At 47.5% G+C, this 20088-nt stretch overlaps 1 protein-coding gene across 1 annotated transcript; it reads left to right on the top strand.

Annotated features, from left to right (window-relative positions):
* Positions 1 to 1693: 1693 nt before the first annotated feature.
* Positions 1694 to 6283, top strand: atxn1l (ataxin 1-like). The gene is made up of 2 exons (XM_056278092.1): positions 1694 to 2815; positions 4862 to 6283. The coding sequence occupies exons 1-2, from the start codon at positions 1757 to 1759 to the stop codon at positions 6281 to 6283; spliced, it is 2481 nt and encodes an 826-aa protein (XP_056134067.1). The 5' UTR covers positions 1694 to 1756.
* The last annotated feature ends 13805 nt before the right edge of the window (positions 6284 to 20088 follow it).

Genomic DNA, 20088 nt, shown 5'->3' with positions numbered 1-20088 from the left:
ACTACCCGCCCGCCGGCTGCTGGTCCAGTACGCGTCCTCCCTGTCCCGGTTTAGTCCGCTCTGTTGTGATTCGTGTATTTTATCATCGTCTATCAATACCTTCTCCACAGTGTTTTGTGTTCATTTTATCTAGTCGGTCTTATTTCGTCGTGACCTTTCTCGTCTGCGAATTTTCAGCTCGTGTAAAGCGTGTTGTGTTGCATTTTTTGCTATCGATACATTTTGATTGATTGATTGATTGATTGTTTGTCGTAGTCATTCAGCAGCCACGGCCAGCCGATCTGGGCATCCGTGGCTGGCTGACAGTAACGTTGCCTTCACCCTCCTCCCTCTTTAGCTGAAATAGGAACATCTTGAACGACGACTTACATCAGTGTTTGATTTGTTTAGCCTCGCTCATGTGTTCGGCCTTTCAGTCCCAGAGGTATTTACGACCGCAGTGCAGCCGACGGCAGATACAGTAGAGCACAGGACTATGTATGAGATCCTGCTGGCCCTCGATTCAGTCGAGGAAAACCTCCACAGAATAAAAACTTAATGTGTGGCAAAGGAGAGATCCTTCTTCCAGGAGGGGGTAGACGTGCACAAGTTCATGAGTAGACAGACTAGATGATCAGTAACCACTGACTTTTTGCTAAAAACAAGACAATATGGCGAAAGGCATAGGTGCAAGTACGTGAATACTGGGGTGGCATCCAGTGCTTTACCTGTGCCACCATCCATAGGGTTAGTGGTTGTGTCAGGAAGGGCAGCCAATGTAAAATTTTTTGCCAAATCGGTGTACGGATTGACAAGACCATACCGGATCGGTCGAGACCCAGGTTAACAACGGCCGCCATTGGTGCTGTGCCCTCACAGGGTACCGATGAAAACCCTGAGAAACAGGGAACAAGCTGAAAGGAGAAGATAACAAGAAAGAAAGAAAACAGAATATGAAAACATTTGGTAGATGTCTTTCTCATCTGGTGTTTTTTGATCCTGCCACCTTTGGGTTGCAAAGTCTTTTTATTTTTAGGTGTGTGGAATCAAACCCATGTGCTGAGACTCTTTATCCAATTCTGTTTAGGCATGACTTGAAGGCAGGACCCTCAAACAATAGCTGTGGCGATGGTGGGCCATGAACTTACTCAATCACTTCGTATATCTTTCCTTTTTTGGATGAATGTGACAATGTGGCTCATTTGCTTGATTACAGCTAGATGTGGATGTTTTGGCATCATCAACTTGGTAGCAGTCAGAATGGTTTGTTAACCGATGCTGCCCAGTGTATAGTCCAGGTGGTACATGCACATGAAAATAAACACCATGCTGCTCTTACATCACGTGGGAAAGAAGGCATGCAATTGGCACTAATATGAACAGGAAGTGTGATTTAATGGAACCATTTTGGCAGGAGGACAGACACTTTGTCACAAACACAAATGAATAAGATGTGTCAGTGTGTCAAGAAGGCATCTGCATTTCTGATACTTTGTTTTGAAGCAATAGGCAGGTCACAAACAAATTTCTGAACTCTTAATCCTTCCAAAAGTGTTTTGGCTAAATGCTGTTAAGTTGCTCATTACCTATCTTAAGCTCTTGCACTCCCCTCTTTCGATCTCTGTCTTCTCTCATCATATTATTCCACCTTTCTGCAGGTGAGCTGGTGGAGGTCAGCCAGGTGATTTCAGAACTGGTTCCTGTGCTGACTGGCTGGCTTGCAAATTTCACCTCCTGTGCAGTACAGTAAAGCTACTCACTCTTCCAGAAGATTGCCATGAAGCCTGCTCAGGAGCGCAACCAGGAGAGCCTGCCTCCAAAGAAGAGGGACCTCCTGGTCAGTGCCAGTAGTGTGGCGGGAGGTGCAGCAGCAGGTGGAGTTGGGGGAGCAGTAGGGGGGGGCAGTGGAGGAGTGGGTGGTGGTAGTGGAGGGGATGAAGTTTCCTCCTGTCAGAGCACTGCAGCCAGTAGTGACTGTCAAGGAGGGGTCACGTCTGGAGAGTGGCTTCGAGCTCAGCCAGGTCCTCATTATGGGGTGGAGGGGGCCGATGGCATACCAGCCGTCCCTGTTGACCAGTACAGCATGCTCTACAAAGTGGCTGTGCCCTCCGGCACCTACTCACCAACTACTCTCCACCCAGTGTTAAGCCACATTTCTCCAGCGTATACTGTACACTCTCCCCTTTTACAGCATCCAGGCATTCCTTACCCTCCTCTGGGCTACGCCCAAATCCCTCACTCCTCCCTGCAGTTGGTCAGCTCCCCATACGCAGTACCTTATGCTCTGCCCACGGGCTTCGTCCCCAGCTCTTTAATCTCTCCCTCCGGCACCATCCCTCAGCCCCACACAGTCCCCCATCTCGTCCCCTACCCATCTGTCATACAGGAGGGAGTCGTTTCCCCTCCGCCCCAGGCCCAGGTCACTGCCCATGCCTTTGCCAAAGTCACGGCACCCAGCGGGGTCCCGCTGATGCTGTCGTCGGAGCAGACGGCTCAGCAGCACCTGAGCACAGTGGGGGTCCTGCCCACCGCAGAGCTCAGCCCCAGAGGGATGCCCGTCTACTATCAGCCTCAGGCTGCCAGGGCCGCTTCTAACTCCAGGGAAGCCCACGGCACCCAGCAGGAGAACGATGCAGAGCTGAACGGAGGGGATCGGGAGCAAGCTTCACGGGAGGTCTTCCTGGACTCTGTCTATACTACCAGAAATGCTCGGCTCCTGCAGCCGGCACCCAGCTCTGCAGCACTGGAACATGCCCAGGACAGGAATCTGAGGAGCCGCCGGCTGGAGGAGAGAAGTTCCCCTGGCCATCGTAGCACCCCAGACAGTGACCTAGAGGTAAAACACCATGCTCTCCTTCCACTTCTTACGTTTTCATATTTCATCCCACGTCCTTTATTGTTCATTTAGGTGTGGCGATTGTTAAGCAATCAGTCAGTCTCACAGTTGATTTGTGATCACAGCAAGTGTCTCAGTAGCCGTGTTTCCATTAATTGTCAAGTGAATTTTAAGTGAATGTTTGAAATGTCGCAAAAAAAAAATGAATTGGGTGTCTTTCCATCAACTGGTTAGGAGCTAATAAACTAAGCTACGCAAAGCGCAGTTTCATCAGAAGTTGGTGGTATAGGCTACATTACGCCTGGCTGTAATAAACAGAGTAGAAGAAGTAGAGGTTGCGAACTGGGAACAAAACCAGTCGCCTTGGCCATCTTCAAGAGACAATGGAGAGAGGTCTTCAGGAATTTGTTTCAGTTGAGAAATTGTAATTGTTCTTTCATGTCCGCGCTATTATTGGCCATGTTTCTGGAGATGAAGACAAAGAAATGCGCGTTATGGGAATATCGGGATAGATGCCAGCGGTGGAAACAGCTGATCAGTCATGTGAGTTAAATGTTCACTACCAGTTGAGGTGGTTCGGGCCTCTGATCAGGATGCCTCCTGGCCGCCTTCCTTTGGAGGTTTTCCGGCACGTCCAACTGGGAGGAGACCCCGGAGTAGACCCAGAACTCGCTGGAGGGACTACATGTCCAATCTGGCCTGGGATCCCCCAGGAGGGCGTTGCTGGGGAGAGGGATGTCTGGAGTGCCCTACTGAGCTTGCTGCCACCGTGGCCCGACCCCGGAGAAGTGGCTGAAGATGAGATGAGATGAGATGTTTCCATCTCCCATTTAGCCCATTAACTCTTTTTCGAAAAAGGCAAAAAGCACCTCAAGTGAGCGTAAAAACTTTTTTGCGAAATTAAGTTTTTGTTTTTTATTTTGCCATTTCCTTTTGTAATGCGATACTGCAAAATACGCATTAAATACATTATGGAAACACAGCTACTGAAACCCACTATTCTTATCTTATGTGGTGGGCAGGTAGCTTATATGGTGTTATATGGCGTACTGGTGGGTTGAGCACCTTTGTGCTTATTTAATAATCACTTTTAGGGGAGGTCTTGAAATTTTTCAATGTTGATTGGTTTTCACTTTTTAATTTAGACTCCTGTCAATTGAAGATAACTTCTCAAGATAACGTGAAATGAACTTATGACTTACTTTTTAGTATTGATGTGTTCATCGCAAGCGAATCGGCTCTGTGAGCTGGCTCCTCTCAAGCCAACTTCTTTTATTTATTTATTTATTTATTTATGTACATTAATACAAGACAGAATAATAGGATGATCCTATAACGTGTTTGTTAAATACAACCCAGAAGTGTCTCACTTTGGTAATAACATTAAGAGCCAAGCATGGTGGGACTTGAATGTTGTGCCTGTCACCAACATACAAAACATGGTTCCTCGTAAATAGGTTTTTACATTATTTATCACACATCATTTATCATATATCATTTGGCTCTTACTGCTGAGCTGAGCCAAGTGATCTGGCTCACTAAGTAGAGCCGGAATTCCCGTCACTATAACTCGGCTGTCTTCTGTTGGGTCGAGCAAACTTGCTAGCGGCGGTGTTGTAATCAAAAATGCTCGCTGTGTTGTGGCATCGTTCTGCCTCTAACTTAAAAGGCTTGTCTGTAGTGCTAGTATGTTGTATTATATACTGTTTAAAACTGTTCTTAATGGTCATGTGTCCTTTTTTAGTGTGTTGATCTCTGCAAAGGATATAGAGATGTCTTTAAAAGTTTGACAGCTGACATTCCGTAGAACGATGAAAGTAGTGGTGCCAGTTCATCAGCCTTGGGCCTGCTTGATGAACGTGGAAATGAAACCAACCAGATAATTCACACCATACCTGCTTATAGTTGTTGAGTCTGTTGTGATCGATTTACAAGACACGGACTGCTAACTTTTGCTATTTCTGTCATGAAAAACATAAAATTAACATAAAACAGTTGTATATAAATCTCCCCTGGACTGCCTCTAACCCCTTTTATCACCTCCAGGTCCAGCAGGTGGTCGGTCGCCTGGCCCCTCCTGTCCAGGGTGGTGGTGTCGGCCGTAAAGAGGTTTCCTTCGCTCCTTTAAACCTCTCTCACGTTTCTCAGAGAGGCAGAGAAGCTCATGGGGAGAACATGGGAGGGATTTCTGGCCGGACTGCATACACAGCCCAGCCCGTGGCTTATGGTGACCCCCGGCTGACCTCTCTTCAGCAGGAAACAGGGCCACCAGGCCATGCCGTGATGCTGGCCAATGGGCAACCGGTTCTCATTCCCCTGGAGTACCACTCTCAGCAGCAGTCACAAACCCAGCCACCACAGGAACACTATGCAGGCCAGGCTAACGACTCCTCATCCTGCTCCACCGTAGCCTCCTTGGTTCCTAACGTCAAAGTCTCTGATCCCCCAGCCAGAGTGTGCCTCCCTGACCGGGCAGTGGTGGAACTAGCCACAGCTCAGCAGCAGCATGCTGTTCCAGTCACAGCAGCTCTGACCCAGGCCTTAGCTCCAACTCTTGCGTCTCCACCTACTTCCTGCAACCCGTCCCACTTCATGAAGGGGGCTATTATCCAGCTGGCCACGGGGGAGCTGAAGCGTGTCGAGGACCTGCAGACTCAGGATTTTGTACGGAGCGCTGAGGTGAGCGGAGGGCTGAAGATCGACTCCAGCATGGTGGTGGACATCCGCGCCAGCCAGCAGAGATCAGGCCTTGTGGCTCTTCACTTCACTGTGGGCGAGCAGCAGAGCAAAGTGACCATCGATGTTCCCCCAGAGCATCCCTTCTTTGTTTTCGGCCAAGGCTGGTCGTCCTGCAGCCCGGAGCGGACAGCCCAGCTCTACGGCTTGTCCTGCCATCACCTGCAGGTGGGAGACGTGTGTGTGTCTGTCACCTTACAGCAGCAGCTCCAGCAGAAACAACCCCAGCAGCAGCAGCACCTCCCACAGCAGCAGAGCCAGGCCACCACTTCCACTAAGGCCAACTCCACATCTGGGCCCAGCCACCAACCCATGGGGCCCCCTGCTCCTCACCAGCCGAGGCCTCCGCCCCACTTCAGGATAGAACGCGTTCCCAGAGAAAGAGAGAGGGAACGAGAGAAAGAGGGGGACAAGGAGGAGGCCGTGCAGGTGGGGGTGGTGGGGCAGACTGAGTTTCCCACCAGACCAAATAGGACCTCAGCAGAGCACACCAGGAGCCAGAGCAGTTACTATTTGCACACAGAGGGCTCCACTTGTTTGGGGGCACCGGCCATGCAGCCCATGGTGGTTGCTTCTCAGAGGCGCTGGTCAGCCCCTGGCCTCCAGAGGTATGCCATGAAGGGAGACGAAGGGCCGCGCTCTAAGATGGCTGCGTCTGGCCCCACGCGGCCCTCATTCATTCCCCAGGAGGTCAAACTGTCCATTGAGGGGCGCTCTAATGCAGGGAAGTAGCATCAGTGTTGGTAGAAACTATTGAAGAGACAAGCCAAAAGAGGAACGAGTGTGAGAGGAGGAGGAGAAGGCGGGTGGGAAAAAAAGAGTGAGAATGTAGCCTCAGAATGTTTGAGATTTTGCACACTTTACAAGAAACCACCGTCTTTGTCTAAATGAAAACTCTCTGGAGTGTGGTGCTGGTTCCATCTGGCTGTCGCTCCGCGGGTTCAGTCGGTCAGAAACGTGTCCGGTCTCTCCCAGCCTGCTTAGAATCGACAGGGAGAAGGAAAAAAGCAGCTGAATCGAGAGCATGTAGCCTACCATAGTCCATATAACCTGCACTTCTCTCCCTCACTTCCATTCCGTCAGACCCACATTCGCGTTAAGACCACCCTCGCTTCCCTTTCCCACACACCGTCTTCTGGGAAGAACCGGGACTACAGAGAATGGGTTTGTAGCACAGTGATGCTTTGAACTCTGCAGGCTGCGATGTATCCATGAAATCCCTGCAGTCAGATATGAATCATCCCCCAACCACCACCACGACTTCACCCCATTTCCCATGATCCCCTCTCCCTCGCAAGCCTTTCCCCTCTTGTGATGTTGATGCTAACTGTTGTTTGTGACCAGTCTAAAATCCTCAACAATCAGCAGAGCTCCTCGCTCCTCTCCCCGCTCTCCTGCTTCGGAGGGCCGGTCTGCAGAGATTGGATTCGTCTCTCAGGCCAGGATTTCTCACAAAGTCTTACAATCAACGCAACGATCAATCAGTCAGTCTGTTAATTCAGGAATTAATCACCCCCTCGGAAGAAAAATGCCGGTTTTCATCGGGAGCTGTCACGCCGGCCTGCTTCCTCTCCATGTGAACGATTACGCCTGGAGGTGGGAATGCCACAGGTCAGAGTCATGTCTGTTTGCTTTTTTCCTCTTTAAAAGATCAGAGTGCATTCTTGTATCCACCACAGCAACATCCTTCCTCCCTCCTCCTCCTCCTCCTCCTCCTCCTCCTCCTCCTCCTCGCGATACCTCAGAGCTCTCCAGGCCAGACTCTGTAGTTTTTCCATTGTAATTTTAAAAGAGTCAAAGTGGAGGAGCTGTCTGGTTGTTACCAAAGTTGCGTGTGGGAACAAATCCGAGAGCCATACTCTCCCACACCTCCGGCTGTTGATCATGTTAGCCCAAAAAAAGAGGAAACCCTGTGTAACTGAATGGAAATCCACTCGCCATCAGGCTTCAGGTTTCCCAGGAAGAAAGACTTGTGGGAAGCAGCCGGCCAGAACGTGCATGTGCATCGGCAAGACGGCATCGTCCTGGTCCTCCGCTCCCGATTCCTTTGCTTCATTACCAAATCAAAGCAATAGTTCTTTTTAGAGCACACACACACACACACACACTCACACACGTATACCCATACTCACAAAAACACACACAAACACACACACAGCTTTTGAGGGGTCTCTCCTTGTGTGTTGTGTTTTATATCGGGTGTGTTTCTGATGTAAGAATGCTCTTCTAACCCTGACCTGAAAACTTTCCTACTTTTCCAAACGGTGGTGCACTATCTTAGTTGTCGTGTTTTTTTTTTTGTTTTTTTTTTGCCTTTGACAAATTCCTCAAGAAAACCAAGAATGTGGTGGTAGATCGAAGGGCCTCCTACACGTGGGTTTTCCATCTCACTGACGGTGTTCCTAATGTTCCTTTTCTCCCTAATCTATTGTTCAAGTGCATCTCCAAGAGAGGCTTGACTAATTAAGTTGTGAACGTGATGTTTTTTTTGATCTGTTTTGTGTCTCTTGTTTTAATGTGCACTGTAGGTCTTTTTTATTTAGTCTAAGGTTTTACCCGGTGGATCTTAAGGTTGTCTTTTATTGCACATTGAAAAGTAAACTCGCTGATTTCACACTGACCTTTTTAATGGGAATCACAGGTAGCATAGTTTTGTTGTGAATGAAGGGAATGTGTTCGAAGTGTCGTTGAGGCGTTTCCCGTTTGTCGGCAGATGGGAGAAAAACTGACTTGCATATTTAACACTGTTTACAAATTAGCCAAGGCGAATGCTGCAGTTTCCTTCCCCTTCCTCTTCGTGTTGCTGCCGAGCAACTTCAGAACGGGGGAAATTTACAGTCAAGTGCAATTAGACCAGACGCAGAATCATCCAGATGTGTATCACGAGAAGGCATTCCGCACCGAGACATTCCTCTTACCAAGTGTTAAATTGTACAATTCCAGCTAGTTTTTCCTCCCGTAGCGTTACGTACTGTCTCTCACGTGTAACCTTTCCTCTGGCAAAATGTTGGCCACCTCCGTTCTGTCTGCAGTGTGCTTTTACTTGAGTGTCGCTTGTGTCATGTTAGTTGCTCGGATGCAAATGCGTGGATTGTTTGCATGTTTGTGGTTTCTTTGTCTGAGCAAAGTGCCTCGTCTTTCCCGGTAGAGCTGTCAACTTGTTTATCTCTCGGTCCCGACCCTCGTTGTGTATCTGCACAACGGCGAGATGACAGCCGCTGTCTTTTCATGGGCTGAAGTCCAAACCAGAATATCATTTTTAGATGTCGAGTCGGTTTGAGTTCATACATACCTGTCCCCTCCCGCAGGTACGGTTCCACTTCTCTGACATTTTGGTATTGTGCCCTGTGATGGCCTGGCAGCCTGTCCTGGCTGTCTCCCCGCCTGCCGCCCAATGACTGCCGGGAGAGGCTCCAGCATCCCCGGTTGTACTTGGCCAATCACCCCGCTCTTCCGAGCCGTCCCGGTCTCTGCTCCGCCCCCTCTGCTGATCCAGGGAGGGCTGCAGACTACCACATGCCTCCTCCGATACATGTGGAGTCACCAGCCGCTTCTTTTCACCTGACAGTGAGGAGTTTCACCAGGGGGACGTAGCACGTGGGAGGATCACGCTATTCCCCCCAGTTCCCCCTCCGCCCTGAACAGGCGCTCCGACCAACCAGAGGAGGCGCTAGTACAGCAACCAGGACACATACCCACATCCCGCTTCCCAGCTGCAGACACAGCTAATTGTGTCTGTAGGGGCGGCCGACCAAGCCGGAGGTAACACGGGGATTCGAACCGGCGACCCCCATGTTGGTAGGCAACAGAATAGACCACTATGCCACCCGGACGCCTGAGTTCTGGTTGTTGTTTGGTGCCCCCCCCCCCCCCCAGAAAGACCTCGATAAACTATGCAGAGATGGCGAGAAACGATGTCGGCCGAGTTTGCTTGAGGATGGCGGTGTCAGTAACTGTGCTGGGTGTCCACTACTACTCTCACTGAATTAGTTTGTCATGCTCACTTTTATTTGGTACTGGCGGCCTGTCCAGGGTGTCTCCCCACCTGCCGCCCAATGACTGCTGGGATTGGCTCCAGCATCCTGCGACCCCACCTGGGATAAGCGGCTTGGATAATGGATGGATGGGTGGATTCTCATCACTGAACAACGGAGGTCAAGAGTTGAGTATAATTACACACGGCACCTTTTAAAATGCTTCAGAATGTGTACTGTGGTCCGTTGCCATTCAGAAAGTCACCAGACAGATGTGACTCAGGCAGGACGCCGTGCCGTGAAGAGCTCTCAGTTCATTGTGTCACTCAGTAGGACACACATTTTGAGTTTTCGGCTATAAGCAATTTAGTAACACAAAATATCTGAACACATTTCACGTAGTCTTGTATATACTACGCAGTCAACTGTGGAGTATTGTTCCCTTCATGGTGCAAACGGAGCTGCACAGGTACAGCTCAGGCTTGTATCCAAGTTGGCCGATTCATTCGTCGTCCGCTTTCTGGTTCGGGCTTTTGGTTTCTGCGCCCTTCCCCTGGGTGCCTGAATCGGTCTCTTAATCGGTGTTGTTTTCTCTTTCGCTTTGTTTGCGTGTTCTGCCGAGTGGTCTTTTTTTTCTGTCACCAGCGGTCTAAATCCAGCATCTGGTTCACTCGTACCTACAGTCCAGCGTTGCCATGTCGGAGTCAAGTCATGTGATGTAAAAACCTTCATACGCTTGTGAGGTGTTGCTGGGTCTGCGTGGCAGGTTAGACGTGTAGGTTTAAACCGGGATCCGGGACAGCGGTGGGTGACGGTGTGCCCTGGCGAGCCGGCCGTGCTGGTTTCCATTCCCATCACACATCACACCAGCTGTTGGCACCAGTAAGAAACCTCCCACGTAGGGAAGGAACAAATCAATCAGTCTTGGGGGGGGATTCCCCCCCCACCTTTTTCTCCCCAATTGTACCCGGCCAATCACCCCACTCTTCCGAACCATCCCGGTCTCTGCTCCGCCCCCTCTGCCGATCCGGGGAGGAGGGCTGCAGACTACCACATGCCTCCTCCCATACCTGTGGAGTCACCAGCCGCTTCCTTTCACCTGACAGTAAGGAGTTTCACCAGGGGGACGTAACGCATGGGAGGATCACGCTATTCCCCCCCACCCTGAACAGGTGCCCCGACCGACCAGAGGAGGCGCTAGTGCAGCGACCAGGACACACACCCACATCTGGCTTCCCACCCGCAGACGCAGTCAGTTGTGTGTGTAGGGAGGCCCGGCCAGTCTTTTTGTTGTCTTTGTTGCTGGACTGGAGTCCTGCTTTTACACGACTGTCCACAGCTCACACCGGCCATACGACAGGAGCGCTTCTTACCCCTTTCATTGTCCGGACGTTTTCCTGACGAGGCCATCTTCTGCCACCAGGAGCCTCCCTCCCTGCCCCGCGGCGGTGACGTCCCCATATTAGAGGTACCGCTGCAGGTCACGTGCACGGCGGCAGTCTACCAGCATGGTTTTGGTCGGACTTCGTAAACGTTCGCTTTATAACTTGCGGGTGAGAAAACCAGCCGGGGCTGTGCAGCTTTCAGTTCCTTCCGAGTCTTTCGGTTTGCCTCCATGTAGGAAGTCCACGGTGTCGACCTGTGAGCCGTGTCCTGTCTCTTGTTGTCGGTGGTCCACGTAGCCGTGGCATTACGGATTGTACCTTCATTGCCACCGTGGTGACCGGTCCTTCCCAGGTTTTAGTCGCCACTCAGTCTGTTTGTCACGAATAATTGCACTGAACGCCCTCCTTTTTACAGTGTTTCCAAATCAGCTGGTGGTAAATGGAAGTATTTCAAAATGTAAAGCACACAAAATCAGACAAACCAAGAACAAAAGTTGTGTGCTTGTCTTTTGTAGATATATTTCCTATTTTTTGTATAGTTCGCCATGACGATGCTTGTTGATATTGCCTTAAGACCTGCTTTGTACCATATGTTAACGGAGTAGTACTTCTGCACAGGCCTGGGGTTCCTCTCTACCCTCTGGTCTCGCTTCGTCTTGTCCAGACACAGAAGTTCACCTGGAGGTGCAGACTTCCTCCGTGTGGGGAAGTCTGCAGGTCTCGTCGGGCGACCCAGAAAGCTTTGAGCTCCTCAGACAGCCCAGGACTCCGTTGTGTTTCTCTTCTAACCTGCATGACCCACTCAGTCTGATCCTCCTCAGACACGTCCAGGACAGGCCTGTCTGAGGCCTGCGCTGGACGTGTGACCGTTTCTAGTTTGTTTTTGTTTTTGTTTTTTATTGTATGAAAGTGAATGGAAACTGGTTTTGCACTTTTAACACGATGATGTCAGGAGGATCTGTGATGGAGCATAGCTCTAAACCCATCCACACACACACACACACACACATGCACACAAAATCCAAAAACAACCAATTTTTTATTTTTATTATTTCTTGGCCCCCCCCCCCCTCTCCAATTGTATCCGGCCAATCACCCCACTCTCCCGAGCCGTCCCGGTCGCTGCTCCACCCCCTCTGCCCATCCAGAGAGGGCTGCAGACTACCACGTGCCTCCTCCCATACATGTGGAGTCGCCTGCCGCTTCTTTTCACCTGACGGGAGTTTCGCCAGGGGGACGTAGCGTGTGGGAGGATCACGCTATTGCCCCCTGTTCCCCCTGCCCCGAACAGGCCCCCGACCGACCAGAGGAGGCGCTAGTGCAGCGACCTGGGGCCTCATTCATCAATCGCTCATACGTACAAATTTGCACTTAGACAGCCGTGGGATTTTTTAGCCCTGGGGTTTGTCTGACAGACCAGTGTAGAACCTGGCCCACCCCTGAATCCAGACACCAGCTGGTTAACACTGATGTCTTTGCAGGCCTGGGTGATGGCTCGTTGCAACAGGTAGACAACAGATGTTAGGGGGAAGGAATTACAGGTAACCATGAGGCTTCGCTGCTACCTGTCAGACAATTTGGAGGAGGGCTAAACAATTCTGTGGGTGTGTAAGAACAAATTTGTACTTACGAACGATTGATGAACGAGGCCCCGGGACACACTCTCACATCCGGCTTCCTACCCACAGACACGGCCAATCGTGTCTGTAGGGACGCCCGGCCAAGCCAGCGGTAACACGGGGATTCGAACCGGCGATCCCTGTGTTGGTAGGCAATGGAATAGACCACCACGCTGCCCGGACGCCCAAAACAACCCCAATTTAACCCTAACCTTAACCCCGAGCCTAGTTCTAATGCCTAACTTTTATACCCAACCTGAGCCTAACAGTAACCTGAGCCCTAGCCCAGCAACAACCCTGTCCTCATGGGGACCAAGTAAACACGTCCCCACGAGGTAGATGGTCCAGACTTCAACCATCCTCATGAGGACGTTGGGTCCCCATGAGGACAGACAAACAAGTACACACACACTTTTTTTCGCCCCTAGTGAATTCGGGTGGTTTTTTGTGATTTCCTTTTCCTCCCTAATCATTGGAGGTTTTACTTCGGGCCCCCGGTTCTCTTCTCGGCATTCACTTGGGTTTTTTCCCGTTTGGACCTCTGGTGAAAGTGGTCGTCGACTCAAACCAGCGGCGGTTTTAATTGAATATCCTGTTACGCTTTGTCCCTTTGTTGTGTTGTGACTTTGGAAAGAAGCTTTTTTTGGATCCCTGTATAAACGTGTCCCTGCTGTTTGACTCGTACCGAACTGCAAAGGTGAATTCAGGACGGGTCCGGTATGACTGACGCCTCATCAAATCAGGAGAACGGGAACGGTTTAAAGTTTTAATAAAGCAAGTTGTTGTGTAGTTACGGAGTTGACTTGTACTTTTTTGGCACTAGATGACACTGCTTTGTATGTGACGTATAACTAGTAAACAAAACAAAAAAACAAAAAACTACGAAAGAGAAACAGCATTTTCTTTACACCTAAATCTGCAAAATATATGCAATGATGTATATGTAACATTCAATCCTCAAGTATAATCCAGGTTGTATGAACTTTGTATAGTGAGTTTTAATATTGTATGGCTGTACCAATACGTATTGATTCTTTATCAGAAGCCTTAGAGTTGTCTACCTAAAGTGCTCCCTTAGAATACCCCACACCTACCTGAACTTAACAAAGCATTAATAACTCTATTTTGTTGCATTTTTATTTGTACCCTTTTTGAATAAAATAGATTTGTACTGTATATTTGTACCTCTGTGAACTACTTAGGGCTGTTTTTTTTTCGCCATTTTAATTTTATGTACTTTAAAGACACAAAGATATTGTATTTTTATTGTTACAGCTAACTTCTTGGAGACATTGCATTTATCATGTTTGTTAAGTAAACACAATATAATATATAAATATATATATATATAAATATGAACTATTATCCTACATGGGTTGTGTGTTTCTTTGGCGGCATCCAGACTGAGTTCAGTGTTTAGTTTCAGTTGTCTTAAGTAGAAAATATCCTGCTCAATGGAGGCAGGTCATGTCAAATCAATTTTATTTGTATAGCCTTACTACTACTACTACTACTATCACTACTACTACTACTTTCAGCTGCTCCCATTAGGGGGCACCACAGCAGCTCATCCATTTCCATCTCTTCCTGTCTTCTGCATCTTCCTCTGTCACACCAGCCACCTGCATGTCCTCCCTCACCACCTCCATCAACCTCCTCTTTGGCCTTCCTCTTCTCCTCTTCCCTGGCAGCTCCATATTCAGCATCCTTCTCCCAATATTCCCAGCATCTCTCCTCCACACATGTCCACACCATCTCAATCTTGTCTCTCTTGCTTTGTCTCCAAACCGTCCAACCTGAGCTGTCCCTCTAATATACTCGTTCCTAATCCTGTCCTTCTTCATCACTCCCAGTGAAAATCTTATCATCTTCATCTCTGCCACCTCCAGCTCCACCTCCTGTCTTTTCATCAGTGCTACTGTCTCCAAACCATACAACATAGCTGGTCTCACAACCATCTTGTAAACCTTCCCTTTAACTCTTGCTGGTACCCTTCTGTCACACATCACTCCTGACACTCTTCTCCACCCACTCCACCCTGCCTGCACTCTCTTCTTCACCTCTCTTCTGCACACCCCGTTACTTTGGACAGTTAACCCCAAGTATTTAAACTCATACACCTTCATCACCTCTACTCCTTGCATCCTCACCATTCCACTGTCCCCCCTCTCATTCACGCATTTATTTGTGTAGCCCAATATCTCAAATTACAAATTTGCTCAGTGGGCTTTACAGCAACACAACATCCTGTCCTTAGACCCTCACACTGGGTAAGGAACAACTCCCTAAAACAACCCTTTAACAGGGAGAAAAAATAGGAAGAAACCTCAGAGAGAGCAACAGAGGAGGGCTCTCTCTCCCAAGATGGACAGATGTGCAATGGATGTTGTGTTTACACAATTTACAGAATACAACATTGAAAGAGGATAACACAATTATAAGATATATGAAGAATATGATGAGGAGGATGCCAAGCAGTGTCCAGATGCCACCGGAACAGCCCAGGACGTGAGCCATGCGTCCACCATCACCATGTAGACCTGACAGGAGAACAGACTACACATGGTAAATTCACTGAGACAGAAATCAACCTGCCAAGCAGTACAGGTTATGAAATACTCAATTTAAAGGCAACTGGTTGTCTTCAGTTTATATTTAAAGGACTCAACAGACTGATGGCAGCAGGCAGGTTATTCCACAAGAACTGGGCCCAATAGGAAAAGGCCCTGCTGCCACCAGCTGACTTCTTTTTAACTTTGGGTACACACAGGAGCCCTGTATTTTGAGAGCGGAGAGCCCGAGATGGAATGTACGGTTTAAGGAGATCAGACAGGTATGATGGGGCCAGCCCATTTAGGATTTTATGAGTCAACAGAAGCACCTTGAAGTCTGATCTAACATGGATAGGAGAGCAAGAATTGGTGTAATATGGTCAGATTTTCTCGTTTTAGGATACTAGCTGCAGCTAGAATCCTAAAGTTAAATCTTAAAAAGTTAAAGGGAAGGGTCACAAGATGGTTGTGAGACCAGCTATGTTACAGTGGTGCTTGAAAGCTTGTGAACCCTTTAGAATTTTCTATATTTCTGCATAAATATGACCTGAAACATCATCAGATTTTCACACAAGTCCTAAAAGTAGATGAAGAGAAACCACTTAAACAAATGAGACAAACATTTTATACCTAGTCATTTATTTATTGAGGAAAATGATCCAATATTACGTATCTGTGAGTGGCAAAAGTATGTGAACCTTTGTGTTCAGTATCTGGTGTGGACCCCCCGCCCCTCCGTGCAGGAATAACTGCAACTAAACGTTTCTGGTAACTGTTGATCAGTCCTGCACATCGGCTTGGGGGAATTTCAGCCCATTCCTCCATACAGAACAGCTTCAACTTTGGGATGTTGGCTGGTTTCCTCACATGAACTGCTTGCTTCAGGTCCTTCCACAACATTTCAATTGGATTAAGGTCAGGACTTTGACTTGGCCATTCCAAAACATTAACTTTATTCTTCTTCAACCATTCTTCGGTAGCACGACTTGTGTGCTTAGGGTCGTTGTCTAGCTGTATGACCCACGTTCTCTTGAGATTCAGTTCACGGACAGATGTCCTGGCATTTTCCTTAAGAAGTCGCAGGTATAATTCAGAATTGATTGTTCCATCAATAACGGCAAGCCGTCCTGACCCAGATGCAGCAAAACAGGCCCAAACCACGATACTACCACCACCATGTTTCACAGATGGGATAAGGTTCCTATGCTTGAATGCAGTGTTTTCCTTTCTCCAAACATAACGCTTCTCGTTTAAACCAAAAAGTTCTATTTTGGTCTCATCTGTCCACAAAACATTTTTCCAGTAGCCTTCTGGCTTGTCCACGTGATCTTCAGCAAACTGGGGATGGGCAGCAATGTTCTTTTTGGAGAGCAGTGGCTTTCTCCTTGCAACCCTGCCATGCACACCATTGTTCAGTGTTCTCCCGATGGTGGATTCATGAACATTAACATAAACCAATGTGAGAGAAGCCTTTAGTTGCTAAGTGGTTTCTCTTCATCTACTTTTAGGACTTGTGTGAAAATCTGATGATGTTTTAGGTCATATTTATGGAGGAATATAGAAAATTCTAAAGGGTTCATAAACTTTCAAGCACCACTGTATATGGTTTGGAGACAACAGCACTGACGAAAACACAGGAGGCGGAGCTGCAGGTGGCAGAGTTGAAGATGCTAAGATTTTCATCGGGAGTGACGAAGAAGGACAGGATTAGGAACGAGTATATTAGAGGGACAGCTCAGGTTGGACGGTTTGGAGACAAAGCAAGAGAGACAAGATGGAGATGGGTTGGACATGTGTGGAGGAGAGATGCTGGGTATATTGGGAGAAGGATGGTGAATATGGGGCTGCCAGGGAAGAGGAGAAGAGGAAGGCCAAAGAAGAAGTTTACGGATGTGGTGAGAGAGGACACGCAGAGGTGGCTGGTGTGACAGATGAAGATGCAGAGGACAGGAAGAAATGGAAACGGATGATCCGGTGTGGCGACCCCTACCAGGAGCAGCTGAAAGTAGTAGTAGTAGGAATCTAGCTGCAGCATTCTGAACCATCTGAAGACTTTTAGTACTGGCATGTGGCAGACCTGAAAATAGAGCAGTACAGTAATCAAGTCTGGATGAAACAAATGCATGTATTAGAGTCTGCGTCAGCCATGGACAGGAAAGACCGAATTTTAGCTATGTTATGTAAGTGAAAAAGGGCAGTCTTGGTTATTTCTTTAATGTGCTTATTAAAGGAAAGGCTGGGATTAAACGTAACACCAAGATTTTGGGCTGCCACACTGTGAAATCACAGAGTTGTCAATTGTTACTTGATCAAATTGGTGTCTGTTTCTAGTAGGGCCAATGACCAGCATCTCAGTTTTATCCAAATTTAAAAGGACATTTAGTGACATCCAATTTTTTCACAGCAGCCAAGCAGGCCTTTAGTCATTTGAGTATGATCATCAGCCCTTATAGGCACATACAGCTGAGTACCATGAGCACAGCAATGGACAATTATTCCATGACTGCGCATAATTTGGCCAAGAGGTGAAATATAAACAGAGGCAAGTGGAAGGCCAAGATCTGAGCCCTGAGGTACACCTCATTTAACGTCAGATAATTTCTGTGTAACATAGCAGACACAATATGTTCTTTCAGATTATAGGCATTATAGGTCCCAGGAAAGGCCAGATTTCTTTAAAACGTTTTGCTGGTAAAGGGTCAAGTAGGCAAGTAGTTGGTTTAGAAGCTGACAGGAGATAGTCAAAGTATCAAGATAGTTCCTGTTATTACAGCTTTTGGGACTATCAGTGACTCATTGTATAACTATGACTTTGGTAAGACAGGATCCACAAAAAGACACGATTGTCCAGAGTATACAACAGCTTTATAAGGACTATTGGACATAAAGAAAACTAAATATATCTGACAACAAATCTTAATCCATCTTATACCAGTCCATGTTGGTTTTGGTTGGATCCCACTGTGTGGGTGCTTCAATAATGCATTTCATTAATAAAGCACTTTTCATTGCACAACAATCCCAGAGTGCGACTTTAAGACCATAAATCAAAAAAGAGTATAAATAGAGAAGACCCAGCAGAGATGTTAAAACAACAAATGCAAAGACAGAGGTTCAAAGGTCAAGCATCACTTTGTGGGCGCAGGTCTTTGAGAAAGAACACGTTGCCATCTTCTGCCTGGTGCTTTTAGTTAGTCTGAGAGAAGACAGCAGAGATGAATACTGTGAGTTTTACTAAAGTCAATATTTATTTTCCACATTCTATTCCAGGTTTCATTATGATCTGTACATTTGATAATCCAACAACAGGATGGCCTCACCCAAAGTGCCATCTCCATTTAGTAAGTAAGCATTTGATAACAGCATAAATGTTCCCATTTTCATCTGTTCACCTCATGTTTCTGGCCTTATTTTTTCAGAGTAAATCTGCTTTGTAAACACGGACATTTGGGAAAATCCTGATAGACTTGATAGAAGGCCAAAGTTTAAACATTTTTGGGAAAAAAATTATTCTCTTTGAACTAAACAGGCAGGCAATAACAGTGGAACATAAGCTCATATCAAACCATTCTAGGACAAATGCAGTTTCATGACATGCAATGCTCATCCTGACACAGAGCCCAGCAGGGCTAACAACACTTCAATAGAATTCAATGGTGTCAGCACACAGACGCCGCGATCTTCTGTGGCGGTAGTATTCCTCACAGCAACATCAGCACTGAATCCTGAAGAAACGTGTGAGAATACCCAGTATTCATACTCTGAGTTTTAGTTGATGGACCAGACCTCAGTAACAGACACCTGATGGCTTTTATCTCCATCTCTGATCTGCTCTCGGTGTGTCATGAGTGAGAAAACAGAACAGGGTTGCTTGCATGTGCTGGACTAATAAGAGATCCACAAAACAGCATCTTTGAAGACAAATCTTGTTGAAACCATTTCAAACTAAAACCTTGCGACAGATGACCACATCACATTGATCGGTCTATTAAAGACTTGTTTTACATGGACCAGGCTGCTGTATTCAGGCTCGGAGGCCTCACTGAGTAAAATTGCCTGAGTTGCTAAACTATGTTGAAGTCCATTTAAATTAAAATCCCGTTCTGCATAGCTTCAGTGGAAAGTGTCCAAATTTCCCTTGGAATAATAAATACCTCTGTTGCATAGAAGTTTGAAGCACTCCTAGACAAGCTTTTAAAACGATGAGGACAAAAGAAAGAAAAGAAGAAAAAAAGAAGAAGAAGATTGATTCCTTTGTTGAGCTTGCTGTTGCAAAGAGCGATTAAATTGGTTCTTGTCGAGGAGTGACTCAAACGGATCCGGTCCTAGTCCCTGTCTCCCATATTCTCCAGGAATATTTAAGAAACTGGTCACGATTATGACAATGTAAATATTTGCATCTGAAGACGTTAAATAATGAAAAAGAAGAGGTAACCTTAACAGGCAGGAAATTACACGAAGGAAACAGCCAATTCTGAACATCTCCAGTTTCTGCTGTTTTTATAACCCTTAAACAAAACCCTTAAAACATTCTCACCGAAAAATATATTCACATCATATTGCATATGTGTTGGAATGAGGTCAACGAATATATACTGTAAGCGGTTATTTTCTTGCCCGGTGCGGGATTCGATGCGGGGTGTACTGCACCGCAAGGCGACATCGCTAACCGCTCGGCTAAAGGGTCAGACTCGCTAGCTAGGGGCTAACGGGCCTAGCTAACGGGTCTTATTAGTAGTTTACAATATATTGATCCACAGAATCTGTCGCCCAGAGGGGGCAAATGGTTTCTTGAAGTTCGCCCCCAGTGCTTAACAACTCACCACGCCTATCCCGTGACCTCCGGAGAGGCGTCAGACAACCGCAGGATTTACAAACGAAAACCAAAGATCCAAGTAAGAAGCAGAGACGCGACCAAAAAAGACATCAAGTTTCCCCCGACGACACATTTACGCTGAGCGTCAGAAACACGTCACCGGATCCAAGACCACGCGGCGGTGAGGGGGA

Source organism: Lampris incognitus, chromosome 4, assembly GCF_029633865.1.
Source record: "Lampris incognitus isolate fLamInc1 chromosome 4, fLamInc1.hap2, whole genome shotgun sequence".
In the NCBI taxonomy this organism is placed as follows: Eukaryota; Metazoa; Chordata; class Actinopteri; order Lampriformes; family Lampridae; genus Lampris; species Lampris incognitus.
Note: the sequence above shows the minus strand (reverse complement) of the source record. Positions and strands in the feature narration are given on the sequence as shown.

Bases quoted from the DNA above. Each gene is read 5' to 3' on its own strand.
- atxn1l (XM_056278092.1), top strand. From the start codon at position 1,757: ATGAAGCCTGCTCAGGAGCGCAACCAGGAGAGCCTGCCTCCAAAGAAG. The intron at 2,816-4,861 runs GTAAAACACCAT...TATCACCTCCAG, and splicing joins CCCCAGACAGTGACCTAGAG to GTCCAGCAGGTGGTCGGTCG.